This window comes from Pseudorca crassidens, chromosome 2 (genome assembly GCF_039906515.1).
Source record: "Pseudorca crassidens isolate mPseCra1 chromosome 2, mPseCra1.hap1, whole genome shotgun sequence".
NCBI classification, from domain to species: domain Eukaryota; kingdom Metazoa; phylum Chordata; class Mammalia; order Artiodactyla; family Delphinidae; genus Pseudorca; species Pseudorca crassidens.
In genome coordinates this window covers 14916120-14942469 of record NC_090297.1, presented here as the reverse complement: position 1 = coordinate 14942469, position 26350 = coordinate 14916120, and the positions used below count along the sequence as shown (strand labels likewise).

The 26350-nt window shown below is 44.7% G+C and overlaps 1 protein-coding gene across 2 annotated transcripts in view; it reads right to left on the bottom strand.

The window, feature by feature from the left end:
• Positions 1-12536: 12536 nt before the first annotated feature.
• MICOS10 (mitochondrial contact site and cristae organizing system subunit 10) overlaps positions 12537-26350 on the bottom strand; it is a 36845-nt gene continuing 23031 nt past the window's right edge. The window contains exons 2-5 of one of the 2 annotated variants that reach the window (XR_010939751.1): positions 16410-16457; positions 14968-15077; positions 12896-12972; positions 12537-12786 (exon numbers count right to left, since the gene is read on the bottom strand). Coding sequence is in view for 1 of the 2 variants with exons in the window: in XM_067722360.1 (XP_067578461.1) it covers positions 12772-12786; positions 14968-15077; positions 16410-16457 (173 nt within the window). In the remaining variant the exon portion in view is untranslated. The remainder of the gene's footprint in view (positions 12787-12895; positions 12973-14967; positions 15078-16409; positions 16458-26350) is intronic. The other variant, XM_067722360.1, reaches the window with a different exon arrangement.

Below are 26350 nucleotides of genomic sequence, written 5' to 3'. Positions count from 1 at the left end.
ACACTGACCATTGTGCTCACCACTGCCACTCTCGATGTGCATCCCAGGTGGGGTGGGGACTGGATGTCTACATTTTGTAAGAACCCACCCCACTGTAAGAAGCCAATTGGGTAGCCTGATGAGTTTGTCAAGTCATACAGACAGCCCGAAGTAGAAGCCCTTGACAGTTCAGCCACCCAGCCACCTAATCAAGGACATGGGGTTTGGGATTGGGTCACACCTGTCTGGTGAAGACTGGTAATTACAGGAGGGCTACCATGTGAACAAGGGGTCTGGAAAGTAACTTGTTAATACTATCAACAGCTATCACTTTGTGCCAGGCATTATACCAAGCACTATGCCTGCTTTATTGTACGGAAACCTGACCATAATCCTATCATTATTCCCATTTTACAGATGAGAAAAATCAAGGCATCAGAAGCCTGGTTACCTGCCCAAGATCACACCACTAGTGATGGACGGAGTCCAGACTTGAATCCAGACCCAGCAACTGCAAAGCCCATGCTCCTTTGCCCACCACACCCTCTTGACTGCCTCAGAGCCCCTCCATCAGGGGCAAGGATGCTGCACCACCAGGACCCAGGGTGGTGGGGCCCCAGCAGGAAAGGCAGAACCTGTCACGTCAGAGTCTCCAAGCACACGGAGATGCACCTGGTTGGCAGCGGTGCGCCAGTTGCCCCAACAGGCCTGGCTGGCCCTGGGCACGGGCTTGAAGCCAGAGCCTGCTGGCCCTGGGCCAGCCTCTTGGGGCCGAGGTAATGTGGGGCCCAGAGCTGGGGTAGAGGGCTGAAAGCTCTCTCCCCAGCTCATTAGCAAACATCTGGGCTCAGGAAAATGACCGACCTGGAATGTGACTGGGCTACGGGGAGCTGCTCCCTCCCCGAGTCCTGGGAATGTGAGCTCCCTCCCGCAGGGCACGGGCTTGGGCCAGCTGTTTCCTCTAATCCCGTCAGCCTGGCCTCAACAGGGGTCCAAACCTCTGCACTCTCCCGGAGAAAGAGGGAAAACAAAAAAAGGCCTTCTCTCCCAGTCCGGCCCACTGACTCAGAAGGTTGGTATTGGGGCCTGAGACAACCACAGTCCCTCCCTCTTCTGCAAGATAAAGACCAAGAGAGTCCACATGTCCAAATGTGGAGGTGGAAGGGGCCGTGAGGACTCATCACGGAAGGTTCTGGAGTCTTCCTGCTTGGGTTTGAATCCTTGCTCCCATCACCCACTGACTCTGTGCCAGTTGTTTCCTGTCTGGGCCTCGGTTTCCTTCTTTGTAAAGTGCAGCTGGTAACGGCATATACTCTCTAGAGTCGTTGCCGGGGCTCTCATTTATTTATTTATTAACATAAACTTATTTGTTTATTTATTTTTGGCTGTGTTCCGTCTTCATTGCTGCACATGGGCTTCTCATTGCGGTGGCTTCTCTTGTTGCGGAGCACGGGCTCTACGTGCACAGGCTTCAGTAGTTGTGGCACGCGGGCTCAGTAGTTGTGGCGCACGGTCTTAGCTGCTCCACGGCATGTGGGATCTTCCCAGACCAGGGAGTGAATCTGTGTCCCCTGCATTGGCAGGCGGATTCTTAACCACCGCGCCACCAGGGAGGTCCCTCTCATTTATTTAACAAATACTTTTGTGCAGACTGTATGCCAGGCACAGAGGTGTCAGGGACACAATGGGCTGGACCAACAAGGTCCCAGCCCTCAGGAAGCTTCAGTTCTGCAACAGGGAGGTGGGGCGTGTACGGGTAAAGCAGAATGGGTTTCTCATCATCTAAGTGTCACGGAGGAGCTAAGCAAGCCAGAGTGAGTGATGGGATGGGAAAGCCTCAGAAGACATCTCAAGGAGGCGACGTTTACGGTAAGATTATGATGAGAAGGAGGCAGGATTCAAGGAGATAAATGGATGCAAAGTGCTCGGCACAGTTCCTGGGAAATAGCACGTGCTCCAGAAAATGAAAGCTATTTTAGGGAGGTGTATAGCAGAGAGAAGGCAGGGAGTCAGAGTCCCTGGATCAAACCCAGGCTTTAGCACAAAGCTTTCTCACCTCACTCAAGTAATGCACGTCCTGAGCCTCAGTTTGCTCATCTGTGAAATAGGAATTTTAATAGTGCCCAAGCGCACGCTTACTGGGAGAATTCACTGAGGGACGTGTGCGTGAAGCACAGAGCCTGGCACCAGCTCGGCCCTTAGGAAGTGAAAGCTACTAGTGTCGTCTTTTCCTTTCCCACGGAGGAAAAGGATTTGCCTACGTTCACTCAGCGAGTCAGTAGCAGATCCAGGAGCAGAATCAGATCTTCTAACTCTAAGCCCACCCCCTGGGCTGGCTCTTGCCTTCTCCTGTCCCTGGGGGCTCAGAAAGCCTCTGGGCCCCATCTTGGGCTCAGAGAAAGCAGGAGGAGGTGACAGTGAACTATAGGGTCTGCCCCTGAAGGCTACTGAGGGTGTGGGAGGTATGGCGTTGGCCAACTGGAGAGCAGAAATGAGGCCCCAAGGGGAACTTGTCCCCTGGAAAAATGTCAAATGCCCTTTGTAGGTAGGATGGGAGACCAAAAATCAAGAGGGATTAATTGCTAAGAAGGGGGAGATGAGAAGAGAGGAAGGTCAGAGATGAGATCTAAATTCGGGGAATTTCAGAGTGGAAATTTAAACTCAAGTCGGTCTGACTCCAAGGAATGTCCTTTCTCCACTCCAGAGAGGCAGTGGTGGTTATGGCTGTTTCCTCATCTGTAAGAATGAACATACCGACGTCACCAGGAATGTGACCTAAATGCCAGGGACAGGGTGCCAGGGGCTACCCCCAACCCCTCACTTTGCTCCTTGTTTGTTTGCTTCCTCCCGCCATCACTCTCCCTGTTTCTTCAGCTGGGGCTGCCTGACCCCGCGGTAACAACCCACCCACCTCCAAGTGACAGCACCAGAGCCGGGCTCTCAGGGAAGGGCCTTGTGCTTGGAATTCCTCCACCCTGTGGCTGTGGTAAACATGGTGAACAGGGCTGCCAGGGTGGTGGGCAGCGTGAGGCAAGTCAATTCTTTTACAATGTCCCTTCTCCGTTGTTTCTTCCATTTCTCAGCTCCCAGCAGCCCATGTATATCCACAGAGAGCAGGAGAATTTTTCTCTCTGCTGAGGAGTTGGTCCTTCTGTATTTAATATCCCACAGAACAGCTTTTTTTCCTTAAGGTTTTTGTGCACCAGATAAAGTCTTTGAAAAATCTTCCTGTTAGGAACATGGGTATTGGAGAACTGGAAGGCACAAAAGAATATCACCTGGGTGTCTGTGCAGCCCCTCTACCAGGGAACCGGCTTCCAACCACACCCACCAGTCAACACAACGTACCTCAGCAGCCAAGTTTGTTCTCCATGAACCTGTCCTCCTGTGGCCGAGTGACACTGACCCAGGCTGGGCCAATCAAGTCCTCTCTCTGAGGAATCCAAACAGAGAGGCATGGGGACTGTGCCAGGGAGCTGAATCGCATTAGGGGCAGAATCCTAGAGAACTCTGGCTGCTGAAGGAGCGATGAGGGGCTTGGTTCTCGCCCCTCTGCCCTTGATGTTCACCTTTCCCTGGACTCTCTGAACTTCACCAGTATCTTACAATTTTAAGCTGATTGGAAGGAGTCTGTTGCCTACCTCCCCAAAAGTCTTAATTAAAACAACCTATTTTTTTTGACCACTTACTAAGTGTCCAGCACAGCATCAGGAACTGGAAACAGAGTAAGGCATAAGGCCTGCCCTGGAAGGGAAAAGGGCAGACACACTGACAATGGGAAGTAGAGGAGCAAAGGAAAAGCTCATTGGCAGAGAAGCTGCCCAGGCATGAGGCCAAGGGGTTCAGAGAAGGCAGCAGTCCCAAGGAGCTGGCATGCCTAGAAAAGGCTTGCTGGAAGAAGGAGGATTTAAACAAGGGCTCTGAGGTATGAGCAAGACTTCGACAAGTCGAGAAAGCAGTCCACGCTAAAAAAGAAAGGGCCCGGAAAAAGGGTTTTGCGCTGGACAAAGATGTGGCCCTCAGACCTTCAGAGCACCACAAGAAGAGACCATTAACACACACTTTCTGGATTGGCCCAGATGTAGCCTCAGAATCCTTCTTAACACAGCTCCTCTAGGCAGTCACCAAAATGGATACATTTGGCTTGTGAAATAAACGTATTTGTTTGAATGAATTTGTCACTCCTAGGAAAATGTGTTTCAGGAATAGATAACTAGTTTGACTGAAATAGAGATAACAGACTAACATTCAGTTTCTCAGTGAATATTTATCGAGTGCCTACTATGTGCCAGGCTGTATTCAGGTACTAAGGATATGGCAGTAAAGAAGGAAACTCCAAAATAATAAAAATATCTACCCTCAGGGAGCTTACATTTTAGTGGGAGGAGACAGACAACCAACAAAATAGCAGGTAAAGATACAAACTGTGAGATCATGATAAAGGCCAAAGAGAGAAAGCAGAGAAGTGTGTTGGGGGGGTGGGGGGGGTGAGGATTACAAAAACCAGAGCAGTCTGGAAGGGTCTCCCTGACACACACTGAGTAAAGACTTGAAAGAGATGAGGGAGCGAGTTGTGTGGACACCCGGGAGAAGAGAGAGAACATCCAACGTGTTCAGACACAGCAGGGACAGAAGGACTGCAGCAGAGGAACAGGGAGCTGGTGGTAGGAGTCAAGGTCAGACTGGCACCAGATCACGTAGGGTCTCAGAGTCCACTCTACTGACTTCAGCTTTTTTGCCAAGTGAGATGAAGGCTTTGAGCAGAGGACTGACATAATCCAGTTCATGTTTTAACACTGGCTGCTGTGTGGAGAATAGCTTTAAAGGGGGCAATAGTAATAATATAGTCTAACATTACTATACACCAAGCACTGTCCAAAAGGCTTTTCATATGTTCTCATAGTAACATTTTGAGGTGGGTATTAGCATCATTGCTCCCATTTACAGATGAAGAGACTGAGGCATGGACAGAGCAAATCACTTCCAAGGCCCCATAGCATCGAGTAAGTGTCAGAATTGGATTCAAACCCCAAAAGTGTGGCTCCAGAGCCCCTGCTCTTGGCCTCTATCTTACTCCATGGATGGGGTAGGGGGCATACAGTAGGTGGCAGAGATAGGGGCTACATGGTAGAGGACCTTCAATGCTAGGCTAAGAAATGTGGACCGATATTTTGTGCATTATCGGGGAACCATCGAAATTGTCTGAACAGAAAACAACACGCATTAAACCGAGTTAAAACTGGTAGGGGGAGAGGCTGAAGGCTGGGAGGCCCCTGGAAGATCTGCAGAGATTCTGGCAAAGTGAGAGCAAGCCCCAAGGGTCCCCTTCCTCAACTAAACTGGGGCTTTACAGATCACATGTCCAGGCCAAAAAGAAGTATTATGGCTGCTTTCTGGGGCCAAGGGAGAGGTGTCACTAGATGTGGCCACTAATTGACATGTTCTATGCCTCACCTTCTGTGGCTCTATCTCCCGGTCTTCAAGAAGGGTATCTACATAGATTAAGGAAAGGTCTATAATTACCTTGATATTCCTTGACAAGAGGACTTTTCCTGGTAAAAAACAAAGCAGAACTTGGGTTTTATCCATGAAGTCCACTATAGAGAAAAGAGGAAGTAAAGTGGTGGGCCTTCTCTTTGTTTCTGGGGTGTGAAAGAGTCTGTCATGGGATATCACAATTGATAAACCTCCAGCTTAAAGGGGGATGATTCTTTTGACAATAATTTGTTACATAATTGATTATAAGAGACTCTTATTTAGCTGGCTATTTCACTTTTCTCCTCAAGAACACAATGCCTGACCTCACATTTGTACTGTGTGACAGGAAGGGATCATTACAACTGTCTTACAATGAGGCCCAGAGAGATCAAGTGACTTGCTCATGATTACATAGTGACCTAGGGAAGCAGCTCAGATGAGAACAGAGGATGCTCTATGGTAAGAATTTTGGGAAGCCTTTCTTCCAATTGAAAGTCACTGACCCATAGAAATGACCAGTCAGGGCCACCCACTTAAAAAGTAACTTAATTTAGGGGTTTTAAAAATACAGGAAACATTAGGACTTCCCTGGTGGCGCAGTGGTTAAGAATCCACCTGCCAATGCAGGGGATACGGGTTTGAGCCCTGGTCCGGGAAGATCCCACATGCCGCGGAGCAACTAAGCCCATGCACCACAACTACTAAGCCTGCGCTCTACAGCCCGCGAGCCACAACTACTGAGCCCGCATGCCACAACTACTGAAGCCCGCAAACCTAGAGTCCGTGCTCCACAATGAGAAGCCCACGCACCGCAACGAAGAGTAGCCCCCACTCACCTCAACTAGAGAAAGCCCGCGCACAGGAATGAAGACCCAACACAGCCAAAAATAAAAACAAATTAATTTTAAAAAAAATCAGTACAAACTCGAGGACACACACACACACCCCTATTCCCTAGCTCCATCTGCTGAGAGGCCTAGAAGCAATGACACACTAATAGCGATGAACACACTTACTGATCTTGGTTTCTAACTACCATTCTCCACTAAAAGGAATTAGGGCTCCTTGGGGAAATGGCTGACTCCAAGGGTGGGGCAAAGCAAATACAAGAGTCTGGAATATCTCGTGCTTAAAGAATGGACTAGATATGCCAGAGGATACAGGCAACAGCTTGAAAGAGCTCCTATTAGACAAATCTGAACAATTTGAGGAATAAATATTGACAGTAATGGATTATAAACAATTTAATAAAACAAGAATCCACAAGTCCACACTGACATAAATTAATGATCAAGTAAATGGGGGGAAAGGGAAAGTTCTTCCTCATAGAATGTCAAATAATAAGGAATAATGAATTTAGAAAATTATCAATGGATGCTAAAACTATGATAGCTTGATAAGGAACAGGAATATTTACAGCCTCAAAAGTATCTCACCACAACTTATTTATAAATGACAAAGAGAAAAATAATAAATTTACAGTGGAGAAACCAGGCAAACACCACTTTAACTAAGTGACCAGAGTTCACATCACTAATGTTGAGACAAATGGACATCATGTGCCTCCTGATATGATGTACTGAAAAGGACACATCACCTGTGCCAAAACTGCAAAACCTGAATCTAATCACGAGGAAACATCAGACAAACCCAAACTGAGAAACATTCCACAAAATAACTGGCTTACACTCTTCAAAAATGTCAAGATCAAGAAAAAAAGCTGATGAACGGTTCTGGATTAAAGAAAGAGACTCGACAGCTAAATACAATGCATGACCCTGGATTGGATCCTAGACTGGGGGAAATCGATAGACAATATATTGTTTTGACAATTTACAAAATTTGAACATGTACTGTGGATTAGATACTATTTTTATCAACGTTAATCGCCAGATTTTGGGACTTCCCTGGTGGCACAGTGGTTGAGAGTCCACCTGCCAGTGCAGGGGACACAGGTTCGATCCCTGGTCCGGGAAGATCCCACATGCCGCAGAGCAACTAAGCCTATGAGCCAAAACTACTGAGCCCACGTGCCGCAACTACTGAAGCCTGCATGCCTAGAGCCTGTGCTCCGCAACAAGAGAAGCCACCGCAATGAGAAGCCCGCGCACCACAACGAAGACCCAACACAGCCAAAAATAAATAAATAAAATTTTAAAACACTGCCTGATTTTGATAACTGCACTGTGGTTATATAAGACGATATCCTTATTCTTAGAAAATATACATTGAAGTTAGGGGTAAATGGGCGTATTTCCAACTTCTCTCAAAAATACTATACATACACCAAGAATGATAAATGAGAAAAAATGTGAACAATTGGTAAACATGGGTAAAGGGTACAAAGGAATTCCTTGCATTATTTTCACAACTTTTCTGTATGAAAATCAAAAGTTATCAAAAAATTTAACCCCTTAAAAGTAAAACATAAAGGTAGTGAACATTACCAGTATACTTTATAAAAAGTGTTTCCATTTTCTACCTGGTGATAGGGGTGCATTTTACTGTCTATAAATTATGTCTTTAAGAAAAAAAAACTAGGGCTTCCCTGGTGGCGCAGTGGTTGAGAGTCCGCCTGCCGATGCAGCAGACTCGGGTTCGTGCCCAGTCCGGGAAGATCCCACGTGCCGCGGAGTGGCTGGGCCCGTGAGCCGTGGCCGCTAAGCCTGAGCGTCCGGAGCCTCTGCTCCGCAACGGGAGAGGCCAAAAACAAAAACAAAAAATCTGTTTCCTCATTTATAAAATGAAGATAATAGTACTTCTCTCACAGAATTGTTGTAAAAATTAAGTATCATGATATACATAAAGCCTTAGAATAGTAACTAGCACACAGTAGGTGCCCAATAAATACAAACTATTAGTAAGTATTCATTTGAAGAGATCAAATTAAGTTCTGCCAGGCTCAATCTGGCTAGACCAGGAATAAACATGAGTGACAGCTGATAATGAGCTCCTTTTTCTAGTCCCAGTTTCTTCCCTATTAAAGGCTCATCTTCTGCCCACTCCTGAACTCCTCCAGAATTCTTTTTTTTTTTTTTTTTTTTTTTCTGTACGCGGGCCTCTCACTGTTGCGGCCTCTCCCGTTGCGGAGCACAGGCTCCGGACGCGCAGGCTCAGCGGCCATGGCTCACGGGCCCAGCCGCTCCGCAGCATGTGGGATCTTCCCAGACCAGGGCACGAACCCGTGTCCCCTGCATCGGCAGGCGGACTCGCAACCACTGCGCCACCAGGGAAGCCCCCTCCAGAATTCTTGACATCATCTTCCCCGACTTACATCTTCTGGCTCTGAACTCAAGTGATAATCACACTATTGAAGTCAATTATCCTGAATGCAAATGCTCCGGCCCTGTCCTGTTTCCTACCACGCCAGAAGCCCCTGGAGCTCTCGGGTTCCCGTTCTGTTTCTTCAGTGTCCTTTTCCCTCCTTCCCCTCTTGGCACAGCACTGAGGCCGTGTGCTCAGTAAGTAACTCTGGTCTTTGAAAAGCTCAGGTGGAGTTTCAGGAGGCTTTACTCGTGCATGTCTCAATGGAGCAGGGTGAAAACAAATGACACTGATGCTTATTCATGAAGATGCACAGTATAGTGTTTTCCAACAATTTTTAGGCTTTTAATCACCAGGAACTCATTTGAGACACCCATTCTCTCCCTCAGATCTTGCTAACTTAGACTCAAAGAGCCAACTCCTTGAACCCAAGGATTATGCCCTCTTCCTGTTCTAGAACAGTCCCCTGACTACCTACCATTAATACCATGTGCTCTATTCTGATTCAAATAGCAGCATCTGCTTTTTAAATACTTGTGTTAGCATATATATTTGACCCGCAATGTCTGTAAGGTAGAAATCATCCTTTCCTCTCTTTACAGATGAGGAAACTGAAGTTTGAAGAGACTAAGCAACTCCCACCGTCACATGGCAAGTTAAGTGGTGGAGGAGGGACTCAGACCCAGGTCGTCCCGCTGGGAACCCTAAGCTCTTCCCGTGGAGGCCCTGCCCCTCCCTTGTTCCCTGCTCCCTGCCCGTGCCCTCCCTTCGAGGCACTTTACTGCTGGAGCAGTCACCCTGACTCTCACCCATGTTCCACACAAGACTGCTCAGCAAACACGGGAACGTCTGCCCTGCTCCTGCCAGGTCTGTTTACCCCAGCAACATACTTTAGTGTCCGAGGGGAAGTGGCGCTTGCAGCACACTTAGAGAAAAGAGTGGTGATAACTTCCAGATGAGCTCGTGATTCTAAATTTAACATTCCTTTCGGTACTGAGAATTTCCACTTTCCCCCTTCCACCCCTTGGCATTTATGTAATTATAAAGCATGCCACAGGAGCTCGTTTGTCTCAGCACCACTCGGGATGAAGGTTGTTCCAGCCCCATCAAGTACATCCTTGTGGAAAGACTTTGCAGAATTTATTTGGACAGGTTCAAAAATAGTCCTTCAACAATACAATCAGATTGAACCATGACAAGTAAAATATAATTATGGCTTGGTTACATTAAAAAAAAAAAAGTAAACAGTGAGGTTTGGGAAAACTAAAAGCAAAAGTACATAGATATTTCCTTCATCCCCAATTTCTGCATCTCCTGCAAGCAGGATTTCAAGACTGCATCCGTGGATCTTTTGAAATGGGTGAGAGAGGATGACAATCAAGGAGACAGCTCAACAGAGTGTGTTCTGAGGCCATTTCTCAGAACAAAGGCATACTTCTGCACAAGGCAAATGCAGCCTGATAAAGGCTCCCCCAGTGGGTTCTCAGAATGCCAAAGTCATTCACCTAAATGAGTTCAAAATACATATTGTTCTGGGCCAAATTATACAGTGTCAAGTTCAGACTGTATGGATTTATATATGTTGGCAGGGCAGGCCACTTTTGGGGCGCCACAGCTTTATCCCAGTATCCTGTGCCCAGTTGGGTTCCCATCACTCTCTCCCCAAACCCATGAATTTCCTTGTATTTGGTTCCAGAAGTGCAGACAAAAAGCAAAGTTTCACAGGCCCACAAGGGAACAGGGCCCCAGAGGACTTGAATTTCTGATGAAACTTAAAGTAGAACAGAATGTGTGCCTTTGCCAACAAGCTGGGACTTTCTGAAAGGTGATTTGAGACGGGAGCAGGGAGAGGGGACAAGATCGAGCATTGTGCTTTGGGCCAGTCTCTGCTAAGAGCTACAAGGCGGGAATACAAAGTACTCTGGAGTTAAAGCAAACAGCCAATGCTTCCCTTGGCTGGCCTTTGCCCAGAACTATTCCCTCACAGAGCTCAGTTTCTCAAAACACACAAGTGGTGTTTCAAAGATGCCGGGCAAAGTGGTCCATCCGAATAAATGCCTAAAACCTAATAACGAATGACATAGAGAAGTCTGATTCCAGTGTCCATTTCCACTCCATATTCTACTGACACATCTAGAGAATTAGTGGGCATGCTGTGTTTTCTGTTTTTGTCTTTTTTCGGAGGGGACCCGTTATTCTCTCTGCCTGAATAAAGATGGAAGAATTGGGAGGAAACAGTAACTTTTAAAGCGAATATGGAGAAAAGTGTAAGAGATGAAACGGGTTGTAAGGTTATTTTTCTTTCAATTACATGAGTGTCTTGATCATGGAATGAAGAGGGCAGAGTGAAAAGCAGCGGAATGGCTATGGCAGGCCAGGGCCATGACTTCCAGTCCTGGGCTCAGGCCCATCTTTGGGCTTCAACTGATCCAAAGAAATGAAAAAGTCCAGAGAGCAGAGGAGCCTGGACAGTTTGTAGGGCCGAGAGCCACTGCTGCCTGTTTTGGTCCAGAGTTTAGCACACCTTTCTGGGAAGGGGGCTGGGGTGAAGGACGAGGAAGGAAAAGGGGAGAAGGTATACCTACACTTACAAGAATTGTCTAATCACTGTTCCTGAATTGGGGTCAGACACCAGCTCCACCCTGATGCCCACCCCATCCCTCCACACCTCTCCTGCCCCTGCATACTCGGGCTATACTGACCTTCTTGTGGTTCCCCAACAATAAAACGCATTGCCATGATTCTGAGCCTTTGCAAAAGCTACCTTCCCTCTCTTCCTGTCTGTCTGGAAGGTCCAATGAACTTCAAGCTTCAGCCCGCGTTCTCCCCTCCTCTGCCAGGCCGTCCTAAGGAGACTTAGCTGCTCCTTCTCCTTTGCTCTCACTGCACTTTGTCTACACTACTCCTCGTCCAGTGTCAGAAAGGGTTTGAGTGTCTGTCTTTGCTTCAGACTCTAAGCTCCTTAAAGGGGCCTGTGTCTTGTCTCTCATCCATTTCTCTCTGCTGCCTATAACAGTGCTCAGCTCACGGCAGATGCTCAATCAGCATTTAAAGGGACAAGTGGGATCAAGTTCCGCCCATCTTAATTTTATTATAAAGAGGGAGAAATAAGATCTGAAAGACTGAGCTCTGAGATTCTGCACATTTTTAGAAGAAATTGCTACAATACTACTTTTGTGTCTAGCCTCCCTGGTTCAAGTGAAACCAAAGGTATAAATTCACAGAGGGGCATGAGTAGTGGCCCTTTTGTCCCCAGACTTCAGCTGCTATGTGAAGATGAAATCAACCCCAAACATGGCCTTCCGGCCAGCTGTGTGAGCCACGAGCTCTCCCCAGCCCCCAGGACAAAGCCCCCAGTGCTGAGGCCCGGACGGTGTCGAGCTCCTTGAAGCTGTGGGGAATCATGCCATCAATGGAGTGGGCCACTGACAGACACAGCGAGGTCCCGTACCTGCCAAGACAGCCCACTACCCGACCTCAGCGCAGCAGACACAGCTGAGACGTGCCCAGCCAGGGCCGATGATGAGAACACAGGGTTTTAAAGAACGGCCAGAGCAAGCGAGGATCCTCAAGGCATTTGTCATCTTCTTCGGACAACGCGGCAGCACTCTCCAAGCTCCGATTTATGAGGTGGAAGCAGCTCTGAAACTACACGTTAAGGGGCGAGTGGGGAGGAATGCACAACGGCTGTGGTTCCAGTAAGGCTCTAAAGAGAGGCTGGGACCAGGCGGTTACAGCTGCTGGCAGTCCAAATATACTTTTCCTCCTGCTCAGAGACCCTTTAAAGGCAAAGAAAGGCAGGCAATGCACTGGGCTGCCTATTTTTGTTTCATTTATTTCTTTCAAGACCACCTCCTTGCAATTTCCAGAGAGAAAATACAAAACAAGAAACAGACTTGGTTTCAAATACATAAACAGTGTGCTGGAGTTTAAAGCATTACTGATAACATTGTTACAGAAGAGTGTCAGCTTACTCCAGGGCACTTCAGTATTCCTGAGGAATAAACGTGATTTCTCTTTCCCTCCCACCGGGATGTTCTCAGACGTGAGTCACTGCTCCTGCTCCTGTAAGGAAGGACACTCAGGTTAGAACTGTGCACACAGCGTTCCGACAACCCTCTCTAACTTGCTGCTGCAGGTCAGACCCAGAGGACCGACGGGCCCCAAGCCTTACCACTCTGTTTGCTTTAAATCTGTCTCACAAGAGGACTGTATCCTTCCAGCCCAGGTTCTTCAGAGTGGCTCCTCAATCTTTGAGGGGGGAAAATAGAAAAGGAACGCAACAGGGCTGAACAGTCTGTACCTGGATAACTATATTCCTAAAACCCATCAAAGGGACGGATCCCAGGTGACTGGAAAGAGCATGGCTCTGGAATCAAATGGCCTACCAATGACAGGAACTTCGGCAAGTTTCTTAAACCTCAGTGAAATTCGGCCTTCTCATCTGCTGAATGAGGGTAGTAAAACCTCTCTCACAAATCTACTGGGAGAGAGGTCTAGAGAAAGAATGTAAAGATGGAGCGCCTAGGATGGTCCACAGGTCATAGCAGGCACTCCGCAAGCAATTACCATGATATGACTACATTGAAAAAGCCCCAAGTTGGGATTTTGTTCCTCTTTTCAGAGAATGGAGGATGACGACATCAAGGCACAGACTCCAGTTCAGATAAAGTTACAAAAGGCCATTTTGGAGCCGTACGCACAAGGCTGTAAATACTGTAACAATATTTTCCACAGTAACTCTCAGCCGTTAAATACATCCACATATAACCACCCCTGAGCCATTTATCCATGACAACTCAGTTTGGAACAATGAAAACATTTCAAACAATTAAAAGACCTGAAGCTCCTCTCCCTGTTCCTTTATGTTCTCCTCTAACTTCAGCCGTGGTGCCAAGAGAGCGAGGCGCCAGGGAGCAGTGGAAAGCGCCTGTCGTCAGCGCTGACGCCCCGCAGCTGCGCCTCTGCTCACTTGCGCTGTCCCTCTGATCAGCTCACCCTGGCTCTGGCGCGGGCACGGGGCATGAGTACAGAGGGCCTGCGAGACGCCTGCCCGGCTTCCCCACTGGCTGACTCCCCTGCTCCCAGTCCCCTCCCCAGGCCCGCACCGGCTGTTCAGTAGGCAGCTGACCGTCTGAGCACGTTCTCAGACACAGGCCACCGAGCCGTGGTGGCATATACTGTCATTTAAGATTCGGCCACCCTCGTGGCTACAGCTTTTGACCAGAACTGGGACACTCATTTGTGCCTCCTTTTCTGCCCTACTTGTTATTATGGTGGAACAACAAACGAGTCTGTCACCCTTTCTTAGTTGGCCTCAATTATAATAACCAACATTTCTATTTATATATATATATAGCACCTCATAGCTTAAAAACATTTCACATTTAATCCTCACAACAACCCTGTAGGCAGAAATTACTACCCTCATTTTACAGACAGAAAACAATCTCAGAAGTGAAAAACTCAAGAGCACATAGAAAGCAAGTGATGGACCAGGACTCACATCTGGGTGTCCTGGCTTCTGTGCTCTTTCCACTGGCCCCCTGCTGCTGCCCAGATCACAGTGATTCTAGCTCAAGGGTAACCAAGAAAGTAGATGATTCTACACAACCAGAGAATGTGAAGCTCTTCATGAAGCTTGTGTTGCTATAAAGGTTATGCCTTAATAAGCCTGAGGCCGTTAGCACATCTAATAAGACATACAATTTATTTCATTCATTCATTTTACATTTATTTGAGCACCTACTTTGTTCCAGGCCCTGGGGATACAAAAATAAATACCACCTCTGTCCAAAGGGCTGCTACACACAAAAACCTTAGGAACCGTGCTACCTCCTTCCTCTTGAGGCATGTGTTACACTTTTTCATCCTGTCTGCATCATTAAAAACCCATCTGTAGACAAGGACTTCGGCAGAATCATGTGGGACTCACAGTCAAGAACCTGCGCTCTTCAGTAGAAAGCAGAATAATGGCTGAGTTCAGAAGTCTTTAGGTTTAGCTTGAACGTGTGTGAGATGTTTACAGGGCACTCTGAGATCTCGAACACAAGTGCTACCTACAGGTATCAGATATTTAATACGGATCTACTTTACCCTAAGGATAAACGCTGAGGCAGACTCCTGAGCACTTAGGGTCTCGGTGGTGCCGCAGTGACATGACAGTGTATTTATCAACTATATGCGCTCTAAAGAATTCTGCGGGGACTCAGGAGAAAGAAAGAGAAATATCAATTCTGTACATACTTTGACATATTTTCCATGTAGAAGATATGGAGCCTGGAAATCATGCTGACAGTTGGAGTAGGCCATTCCCAAGCCCATTCCAGAGCCAAAGGCTAATGGCCACATTCTTCCTGGTGAGCAGAAAAGGAAAATCCCAATAGGGAACCATTAAGAGAAAATAAAGCTTTTCTCCAGCTTAAATACATTTGCTTAGGGTTCAATAAATACTCCACATGCATCGTACTGTTGACTATAATATGCCACACACCTCTGTCAACGTTTAATCACCAGCCAAAAAATGGGAAAGGGGGCTCTATTAAGTACCCATGCTGCTAGATTTGAGGTATTAATAAGCCGTACAATATGAAAACAGCAGACACAGTTGAATCTCTTAACTTTTCTATGTCAGTTCTAACCATTTGCTCATATTAACTAACTCTTAAACTTAGAAATAAAACCACCTTTCGGTAAGGTCTTTGAATTTTTAAAATATGTAAGAATTTCTGGAACTTCCCTGGTGGCGCAGTGGTTAAGAATCCGCCTGCCAATGCAGGGGACATGGGTTCGAGCCCTGGTCCGGGAAGATCCCACGTGCCTCGGAGCAACTAAGCCCGTGCGCCACAACTACTGAGCCCACGTGCTGCAACTACTGAAGCCCGCACGCCTAGAGCCCGTGCTCTGCAACAAGAGAAGCCACCGCGATGAGAAGCCCGTGCACTGCAATGAAGAGCAGACTGCTGCCTCCGCTGCAACTAGAGAAAGCCCACACACAGCAACGAAGACCCAATGCAGCCAAAAATAAATATAAATAAATAAATTTATTTTTTAAAAAATAGAATTTCACCAATATCTACATATTTTGATTCTAGTAAGTCATGAGGTTTTCTTAAGCCAATGCCATGATTATTTCACATCAGCACTATGTGTGAATTATGATTCTCTAGTTGTGTATTCCCCACCAGTTCTTCATGGAAAGAGGTCAAAGTGACCCCTTTGGCTTCTATTCAATATCCAAACTGCAGAAGTTCTTCCACAAAATGAAAGTGACATTTCTTGCCCTTTGCTTAGGAGAATTTTTGGCCAAAAAGCATGGGTATTTCTGGTCTACTTTTTTACTACCAGCAGGACTCTCGTTTTCAAGTTCCTTTAGAAAAACTTATAATTAATTAGAATTATCTGAGAGTGTAGATTTGGCCAAATGACTCACTGGCATAAAGTACAGGCTTTTTTTAATGAAGATATCAGGCACCCTGACTCAATGCTCAGGGGGAATTCTGGAGATGCCCAGCCCATTTTGACCTTTTTTGAGTCCATGGTCTTTGTCTAGCTCATTTTAGAGGCCTACCCAAACCCATAAAAGGATGGACTGGCAGCCATGTAGCCATGCCTTCCAGAAGTGTCCCTGCCATGTGCACCTATACACCAGGACATTATGTTGTAAAGGTAGGAAGAGTCACACTTACTTTTAAAGAAGGTAAGTGAGAAAACAAGTCCTAATCCAAAACCAGTACCTACAAAGAGGGGGAAAAACATGTTAAATATCTTAATAGTAATGACAAAAACAAAACGAACATTTCATAAATGTGAACACCTATAAAACAGATTTTTTAATTTGGTAGAGAGATGATTTTCTCATTTCTAACCTTCCTTCTTGTTGTCAGAGGCTTTATCTATGACTTTGGTCCCTTTGCCCCAATAGGGTATAAGAACTTTCTTCACCATTCTGTCTAAACAAGTCTTAGGGATGGGAGAACAAACCAGGAGGCAGTTCCCGAGTAGAGGCTCTCTGCACTGCTTGCGAACAGCGTCCAGCACCTTGGGCTCTCCCACCCACCTTCCGCAGCGGTGCCACAGCCAGCACATCAGGGAAACAATGTGAGCAGGAAGCTCCCCTTGTCGTTTCAGCACTTTGAGTGATGGCTACTTTTTGAGGAAGATGCAAAGGAGTGATCCAGAACAGTTGCCAAAGGTTGTCACAAGTCAAACACAAGTCAGAGTGTCCAGAGAGAGGGAAAGCACCTCCTCAAGTGTGAAGATTAATCCCCTCTCCTCATTTTACTCATAGGGCATTTTTAACCACTATCTTTCAAAATAAAAGAACAGATGCAAGCCTCTTTTAATGATCTGGTAGAAAAAAAATTTTTTTAATACCTAATTTTAAATCAAACTTCATAGGAACGTAAGCTTGGGGTTAAAAAAAGAAAACAAAGAAGGTTAAATTCTCATTTTGACCAATATTTCTCAAACCTTGGTCACTGCTACAGTCATAATTTTTGCTAATGCGTACTTCACCTGCACACTTATTTTCTTTGAAAAAACCATCAATGTATGTATTTAATTATATAAATTCAACCTCAACTTAAAAAATATTGGTATAATCATAGATCTGAGTGCTACCTATATTTTTTTCATAAGGTGTGTTAAAATGAATGTAGAACCATTAAAATAAAAACATTTACCTGTGGTACTACTTTAGGAAAAAAAATCATCTCACATACTGTAGAGATACATGTCCCAAACTTTGAGATAAACTTATTTTTCCATTATCAAAAAAGTAAGTTATACATGCCAAGGAAGACAGCTAAGATCTGACTTTTTTTCCCCCAGACTTGACAGATTAATTGTTTTCAGACTCTTCAGAGTATTCTGACGCTCTTTACTAAGTGCCTGCTCCAAGGTCCAACAGAGACCCTGACCAACCTCTTTACAATTAAGCACCACATAAAAGTCCCAATTCTCACTTGCCTTAATGGTTTTCAAATATGTGCTGTTGAAATTCCAAGAGCTTCTTTCCTGTCTAACCATGAATTTAGGCTACTGCAGTGTGAACATTCAAAGTACTCCTCAGTCAGCAAACCTGACCTTTCTGCTCCAAACACAGAGAACTTCGTCTTGAGCAAACAAGCTAATCCACACCTTTTTTGCTTCACCTATGCAACAATCCAGCTGATGCTGGCCTGAAGAAAGTGTTTATGCTATTATCCAGAATGATTTCTGATAATTTTCTCTTACCGTCTATAGGTGGCCATGATGTGTGTTTCCTTCCTATGACTATATCCTATACAAATATGAATTTTAATTAAAAATCATTACTTTGTACTGTCCAATAGACTCTGCATTAGGTACTGGTGCCCAACTTTAAAATGCAACATTTGAAGATCACTCATGTCATCCCAATTTCTATGTAATTTAATATAATGATGGAAAACTCGTCAGTTTACAGACCACTATAGTTAACCTATTCAAGGCTGTTATAAAGAGAAGGAAAAGGAACAAACATCAGTATTTCCCATGAGTACCCAACATTCCCTCCCTACTCTACCAAAGAAAAAAAAAAAATTATCTTTTAAACCAAACACCACCCTGATATGGTATTACCCCCCAGTTTCCAGATGCAGAAAATAACTTGCTCAAGGACATGCTCAGTTAGTGGAAGAGCAATGAACTGGGCCCAAGTCTGTCAGACTCCAAAGCCACTATACCCACTATGTCCTGACACTGGATTCCCCTACAACTTAAACCCCTAAACAATCACTACCTCCAAGGGAAATTGGAGTGTCAAGATTTCTACTGCCAACGAAGTAGGATACAGCCAAAAACCAAATTGTGCTTCCTATGCAACAGCCCAGAACACTAGGCAACCAGGGTAGTAACAGGTCTGCACAAGGCCAGATGGGCTTGTGCCGATTCATTCCCAGACTAATCCTACAGCACATGTCACAGACACAAGTCTACCTGGTAGGTGTGATTCAAAAACTTCAGGGAAATGGCAACTATCACAATCGATAGTCCTCAGCAAGAATCTGCTGTTGCTTGGTTTATAAAATGGCACAGGATTCAATTTCAAAGCAACTTGCCTCACCCCCTTGCAGCTGGAAGATGAGTAAGACAGTAAATTGGTACTAGAAAATGAGGTAAAGAATTTGGACTGGCCTACAGATTTCAAACCAGGCAATGGGATGGGGAGTTAGGCCAGTAAAAACATAATGGCTTACAATCTGAGCTTTTGGTCTTCTCCATCTGGAAGGCAATTTTTTGGCAAACAAATCAAAAGCCCAAAAGGAAAATATTTCAGCATTTTTCTTGTCCCTCTGATTCCATGCCTGTCTCTCCTATTTTCCCCCAAGGAAAGAAAGCTCTCTGATGCTCAACTTTTCCTAACAGTAGACCAAGAACGATGCTAAACCCACTGCTACCAGTATCACTCAACCACAAAGAGGAGAAATGCTTCAACATCAACCAGTACAGAGCAGAAAATCTTCCCTCTCTAGACTTCATTTAAGTTCAGGTATATGCCTGACCATCCAGTTTTGCTCCGATTAAAGGCATTTACCTGCAAGTATAAATATGAGATCAAAATTACAGTTCAGACTAGCCCAAAGACGGAGTGTACTCTACAGTCTTAGTTAAATTGGGCTGCTACATCTTCAATTCCTATGAGACTTTTCTTCTCCACTTCTATATTTTTAAGACACAAAATATCAAGTCTGTTCTCTTCAGAAAAAATAATATGGAAAATGATGTTTAAATGCCAACGTGTTACTTTAAGTTAGCTACCTCGGTTATTTAAGAGATAAACAGTGGTGGAACTGCTGATGAGTTTTACAGGTTCAAGTTCTCACATGCTCAATTTTCTTTTAAAAGGCAACATGTTGCTTCAAAGAAAGTCCCACCTGATTAGGGGACACCAACTCTGCAGCTGTTTCCACTAAAGATTGGCACCTCTAGGCCAGGTTTAAACTTCATAACAATAAAACATGAAAGGTTTGTCTTACAATGAAAACAAACCAACATGGAAAAGAGAAGAGTTTTCTCTGCCTTTGGCCACTTTTTTTTGTTGTTGCATGACAAGTTCTCTTAGAAGAAAAAGCCAAAGGAAAAAGTACAAAGCATTTTTCACCTTCCCTGGAAGCAAATATTTAACTATGAATAAAATTTATATAACTCTGCCTCCCCTTTTAAGCCTGTTCTTTTGGCCCATGATGTCTGGAATGACAAATAACCCTAAAGTAAAGAAGTGCCTGATTGTAGGTACACATCTTCCTAATGGCAAAGTCCACCAAGGGGGGTGGGGAGCAAGGCAAAGAAGCCAAAAAAACAACAAAAAAACCCCCCACCCCATAACAGAGAAGCCTTATGGAATTGACATTAGGCAGGAAGCCCGTGCTCTGAAACCATTTCTTCTGGAAAGGAAAAAGAATTGGCACAAATTCTTTCAAAAAGAAATTACTCTGAATCAATCTAACCCTGCACTTTAGGGCATGCTTAGTGCCCAAAAGGACATCATAAAACCAGCTAGTAGATAAACACACATTTTTAGAAAGAAGCAATTCCTTAACAATTCATCTGATACTATTTTAGTAACAAAACAACAGAGAAGTTGCTCCACTAACTACATAAAAAATACTGCCTCATCACATCCCCAAGTGGAGTTTATAACAAATTTAAAAGAATAACAACCAACAGCAGGATACCAGTGTATACCCTAAGCCACACTTTGTGTGGGGGGGAGCGGAACTATGCTGATGGCCCTCACTGTGACATATGGACCATTTCTAGTTAATCAATGCAACTTTTAGGAAAGTCTTTGCTCTTACCATGCCATATATCATAAAGCTTGACTTCACTGAAATTACTGAGAAAGCAAACATAATCTGCAAGAATTAAGAAGCAGGCTACATAATCTGACTGCAGTCCTGGGGTAGAAATGTACTTTGAATTTTTGGGGGGGCCGCACCGGATGGCATGCAGGATCTTAGTTCCCCGACCGGGGATCAAACCCAGGCCCCCTGCAGTGGAAGCACGGAGTCTTAACCACTGGATTGCCAGCGAAGTCCCAGAAGTGTACTTTGGATATCAGTCCCTAAGCAGAACAAGTTGGAGCAATAAAGGTTCCTGTGGAATCAACTTTGTAGAAGTCGCAATTGCCAATGGACTTTCAACTGAGGAAGAATAACTCAGTGTTGGGAGAGGCATAAAAAAATCCTTAGAAAGTCACTTAGAAAACATTTCTATGAAAAACTGATCATAGGGGAAAGAAGACCATAGACCCACTTTATTTATCAATAATTGATTATATAATTAAGATCTCACTCCAGCTTATAGTTAACATTTTAAACAAAGCTCCTAAATTCATAAGTCTAATGTGTAGTTATCGATGCTAAATTTTCATCTGCATCTAAAAATTAAACTTGCAAAGCAACTCCATTTTAAGTTTATAATATAACAAGATGTATGAGCAAAACCTTAACTACCACATTCAACTGGCAGCTTATGAAGATGAGAAACTACAGGAACTATAAGCAAGGTTTCAAGATCCTAGGAGCCATGGGCCAAACAACTTTATTCTTAAATGTCTGAAAGAAAAGATACAGCTTCCAAAAAATGAGAGATTTACTCTCCCACTGAGTGGGATGGCAAGAGCACTGATGCTGTCACGAGACAGGCCCAGTTCAGACCGCTGGGCCATCCTCACCAGCCAGCTCTCTGACCTTAGGTCAGTGCTTTAACCTCGCCCGCCCTCAACGTGCTCATCTGTAGAGTGAAAACCATCTCCTAGGGTTGCTGTATTAGGAAAAGGTAAAGGTATCTGCAGTGTCTGACACAGACTTCAATAAAAAGTAGTTAAGTTCTGCTACCTTTCTAAAAAAACTCAAAAGATCTCAAAACTGTAAGGTAATAGTTAAATCCTCTACTAAAACACAACTCCCTGGCTTGTGGAGGATCACATTGTGGGTGAACCACAGCTGAAAATCAGAATCTATTTTTCCCACTCTTTGCATAGTTGACTTTATTTCATAGGCATTAGCAACTGTTTATAGAAATACATCAGGTTTTGCTACATGTTTTTTAAAAAATAGGGGATTCCTTCAGACTCACTGCTGAACTAGAACATTTTGCTTTAAGATATAATGAAGATTTTCCTAGAGCTGTCTTGTGTTTAATAAAACTATATTTATGCTTTGAACATGGATTAATATGAAACTGGCCTATTTAGAATGGGTGTGCTTTCCTGTTCAATCATGTTTCTATCAACACTATTACAATCATCAAATGCATTTGTTGTGACAGACAAACAAGAACGTGCTTTTATAGAAAAGTACCCTTGGGACTGAGTTTGGTGAGAATTACATTTCCAAGAAACATTCCTAATTTATGAAAGATGCTCAGGGCCCAATTTATGAGGGGGAAAAAAATAGTTTTAAGTCAACTCCAAACTGTGTTACCTAATCCTTTGAGGCAAAGACAGATTGTCCCAGGTGTCCATGTGTAAATGCCAAGTCATGTGAATTAACCAAGAAAGTGTGACAGACCAAAGGCCCAGAGATGGTAAATGTGGTCTGTGTTAATCAGCTTCTCACAAGTCAACATTGCTGCAGGGAATGTAGGAAATAGACTAAGAAGGTGGCTATTTTACAAGACCTTAACCTTCTTGTTGCCTATCGGACTAGACAGAGGCTGAAACATCTGTAGGAATTTCTAGGGTGGACATCAAATACCAGGATTCTGATCAGAACAAGTAAAGCAGTCAGCAGAAAGCAGTAAAGATAGGGAAGGTAAATGTGGAAGTCATTACTCGTGTGCTCTGCTTGAAGAAAAGCCAAACTCACAAAAAGGGTCCTTTTAAATGAGTGCATATAGCACATAATCTAGCTTTCAGAATTCTGACAGTCGTACAACTTTCCAAGAATGAAAAAAAGAAACATGGCTGTACACATTTTACTAAAATATAGTTAGTTAATTCACATGTGGGCATAGTATGTAGGAAAATGTGAAGACGCTCTGAAGATTAATTATTAGAGGGACATTGAAAATGAAGAATTATTAAGTTTCAATAAACACAATAAAAGATGCCATGTGTTACATTTATGGGGGGAGGGCGATTTGGAGGTACTAACACTTATAGAGTGGCAGGCACTGCACTACCGTTTCTATATATTATTTCATTTGATCTACAGAACCAGCTATGAGGTGTACTATGATCTTGTCTTACAGAAGAGGAAACAATGTAAAGGGGTTAAGTGACTTACCCAAGTACACACAACTAAAAAGGGGAATTCAAACCCAAGCTGTCTGACTCCAAAATCATGGCTCTTCCCTATCCGCAGAGATAAACCTCAGGGAGAGGTCAGGAGAGCAGCAGGGAGACTACTCTATTGTTACATGACACAAAGTGTTTTTCTGGATTTTCTGGACTGTAGTGCTCTGCATGGGTAATTTATGACTATGTGACTCTTCAATCCCTCAAGAAAACAACAGAAACCACAGATGTTTGACTTATCAAGAGTGATAACAAAACTCTGAAATGACTTAGAATCAATGAGAAACAGTCAACAAGTCAAGCTGGGATGTACTTCCCTCTGCGCACTGGCTGGAGATAAAATGAATTCAAACTGTTCAAAAGGGACAGTTGAACAGTATTCAACTGGTATTTTCCAGCAAGTCCCTTCCCTCTCAATACCTCCAGCCCCTCCTCATCAATATCAGTAACTGGATTCTCATCTTTGTGAAAGTAAATATAAGAATCAGGGGGCTTCCCTGCTGGCTCAGTGGTTGAGAGTCCACCTGCCGATGCAGAGGACACGGGTTCATGCCCCGGTCCGGGAGGATCCCACATGCCGCGGAACGGCTGGGCCTGTGAGCCATGGCCGCTGAGCCTGCGCGTCCGGAGCCTGTGCTCAGCAACGGGAGAGGCCACAACAGTGAGAGGCCCGCGTACTGCAAAAAAAAGAATCAGGGATTCATTATACCCTATGTATACATCATTATAGCTATTACGTTGTTGCCTATTTCTGATTCAAATGAAAAACCAATGGAGAAACAAGAACCAATGGTTTCTTTTCCTTATACATTTACTTGATCTATATTTATTAGCATTTATTAAGTAGAAGGCACTGGGGATAAATTTCTTTCCTCTTGGAGCACATCACTAGAGTATGTAGTGTTTATTCTTCAAAAAGTGCGAAATGTTACCCAGTGGTTACACGTCAGTTATAGGGTTATGTGGACTTGGGGGTAACATAGGTTAAACATGACTGAGAATACTGATTAGGTATGTGGTATGTCTCAGTCCCTGGACAAATTATATACCTTCTCTAGGCGTCAGTTTCTTTCTATAGAAAAACAGGAATACTAATATTGCCTATCCCTGACTGGGGAATAGCAAGGATGAAACAATATAAAATGTGTAAAAAGCTTGGAAAAACAGTGCATTGCACACAGTAATTGTAATTGCCTTCTTTTGCCACAAAAAGCATTTCAAGAACAAATATTTACTGAGCACTGAAGGGCAAGAGTACTGGGTTCAACAAGGGTCAGAAATAAATAAGACAGTCTCTTCCCTGGGGAGCTTGGGATCAAGAAGGAATAACAAGTCAGGTATCCAGAAAACTGAACAAAAGCAGATCCTTGGTGCCGGAAGAGGGACAGTGTTCTGCTGGTCGCCAGGAAGGTGGGAACACATTTAGCAGAGTTTTGGGGTTTTTTTAATCTTCAAGAAAGAAGTGGCATTTGAGTTGTCTTAAATGGTAGACTTTTAACAGCAAGAGTTGGGGAGGGGGGTGGCGCATCCCACCCAGCGGCCGCAGAGAAGCAGGGCTTGTGCAGGGAAACGGGAGTGGGGGCAGTCTAGGCGTGTCTCTGAGAGCAGGAGACAAGGCTAGAAAGGGACGGGGGCCTCTGAAGGCACCAGAAGCTGGACCGAGCAGTCTGCACAGCACTTAATTCAGGAGGCAGGGGCTTCCCTGAAGAGTTTTTAGAAAGGCATAACGTGACTAAAGCTGTGCTTTAGGAAGATTCAGCTGACTAAGGTGTGTAGGATTACTTGGAAAAGAAGAGACATTTTGCTGGCAGAATTTACAGGACTTAAGAACTGATTAAGTGTGTGTATGTGTATCTGGGGTTTTGGGGGGAGGGGGGTGCAGTGGGGAAGAAAATGCTGAGAACTTCTGCCTGGATAATTATAAAAACATTGGTGATGGGGCTTCCCTGGTGGCACAGTGGTTAAGAATCCGCCTCCCAATGCAGGGGACACAGGTTCGAGCCCGGGTCCAGGAAGACCCCAATGCCGCAGAGCAACTAAGCCCGTGTGCAACAACTACTGAGCCTGTGCTCTAGAGCCTGCGAGCCACAACTACTGAGCCCGCACACCTAAAGCCCGTGCTCCGCAACAAGAGAGGCCACTGCAATGAGAAGCCTGCGCACCACAACAAAGAGTAGCTCCCGCTTGCCACAACTAGAGAAAGCCCACACACAGCAACAAAGACCCAACACAGCCATAAATAAATAAATAAATAAAAATAAACATTGGTGCTATTTAAAAGTCATCAAATAACCTTTTAATACCAAATTCCCTTAACAAATCTAAAATATAATTTGATTTATAAAAATGCAACATCTACAATGTTTTCATGAACACCAAGTAACATCACATAAAGTGAAGAGCATTTGCTAAGCACTAATGCTTCAGGATTAAATTACCTCATTACATCTTCACAATAAACTTCTCTTATTAGCCCCATTTTATAGACCAAGAAACTGAGACACAGAAAGGTTAAGTAACTTGCCTCAGGTCACATGTCTGGGATTTGAACCCAGGCAGTCTGACTCCAGAGACCTCGTCTTCGGTCACCATGTTAACCCTGCCACCGGTGTGACCTCCTCACAGATATACAGTTATTAATCAACCTGACTTACCAAAGGAAACTAAATACCTTCCAAAATTCATCCTAGCCAACACTATGTGTGGGCATTTCCTTCATTACACAAACTGAACACCCACTGTGTGCCAAGCACTATGATAGGCCCCAGGAAATAAGGTTCTGCTCTCAGTAAGTTCATTATTCAGTGTTAGAGCCTACTGATAATTAGAAACTCGAAGTACAAGGAACAATGACAGAAACAGGATGTGCTAGACGCACTGAGAAGGGCACGCAAACCATCCTGGAGGGTTAGAGAAGGGGGCAGGAGAGAAGGGGACGAGAGAAACGCACTACGAGGAGCTCCCGGTCACTAAATTACCGTGTGCAGTGGGAGATAAAGCCAGACAGTCTCCTATGGCAAACTACGGATCTTGGCCTCTATTACAAGCAGTAGGGAAGCAGTGGCAGAAATTAAGCAAGGAAACAACACATCAGATGTGTACTTTACAACAGCCCACTCACAGCAATGAGGACAGATTTGAAGGCTCCATCCTAGATGGAGACACCAGTTAGGAGAAAGCCATTGCAGTAGGCCAGGTGGGAGCTAGGTCCACGCTTCTGATTCTCCCTTCTCTGCTATCTGACTGAAAAATGTGACCCTACATACTTTGATCTCTCCTCAACACCACACTCCCCCCATCCCCTGCCTTTGTGTACTCCATGCCTAGCAGAAATGCGAGACGGTACTAAAGGTAAGCAGGACT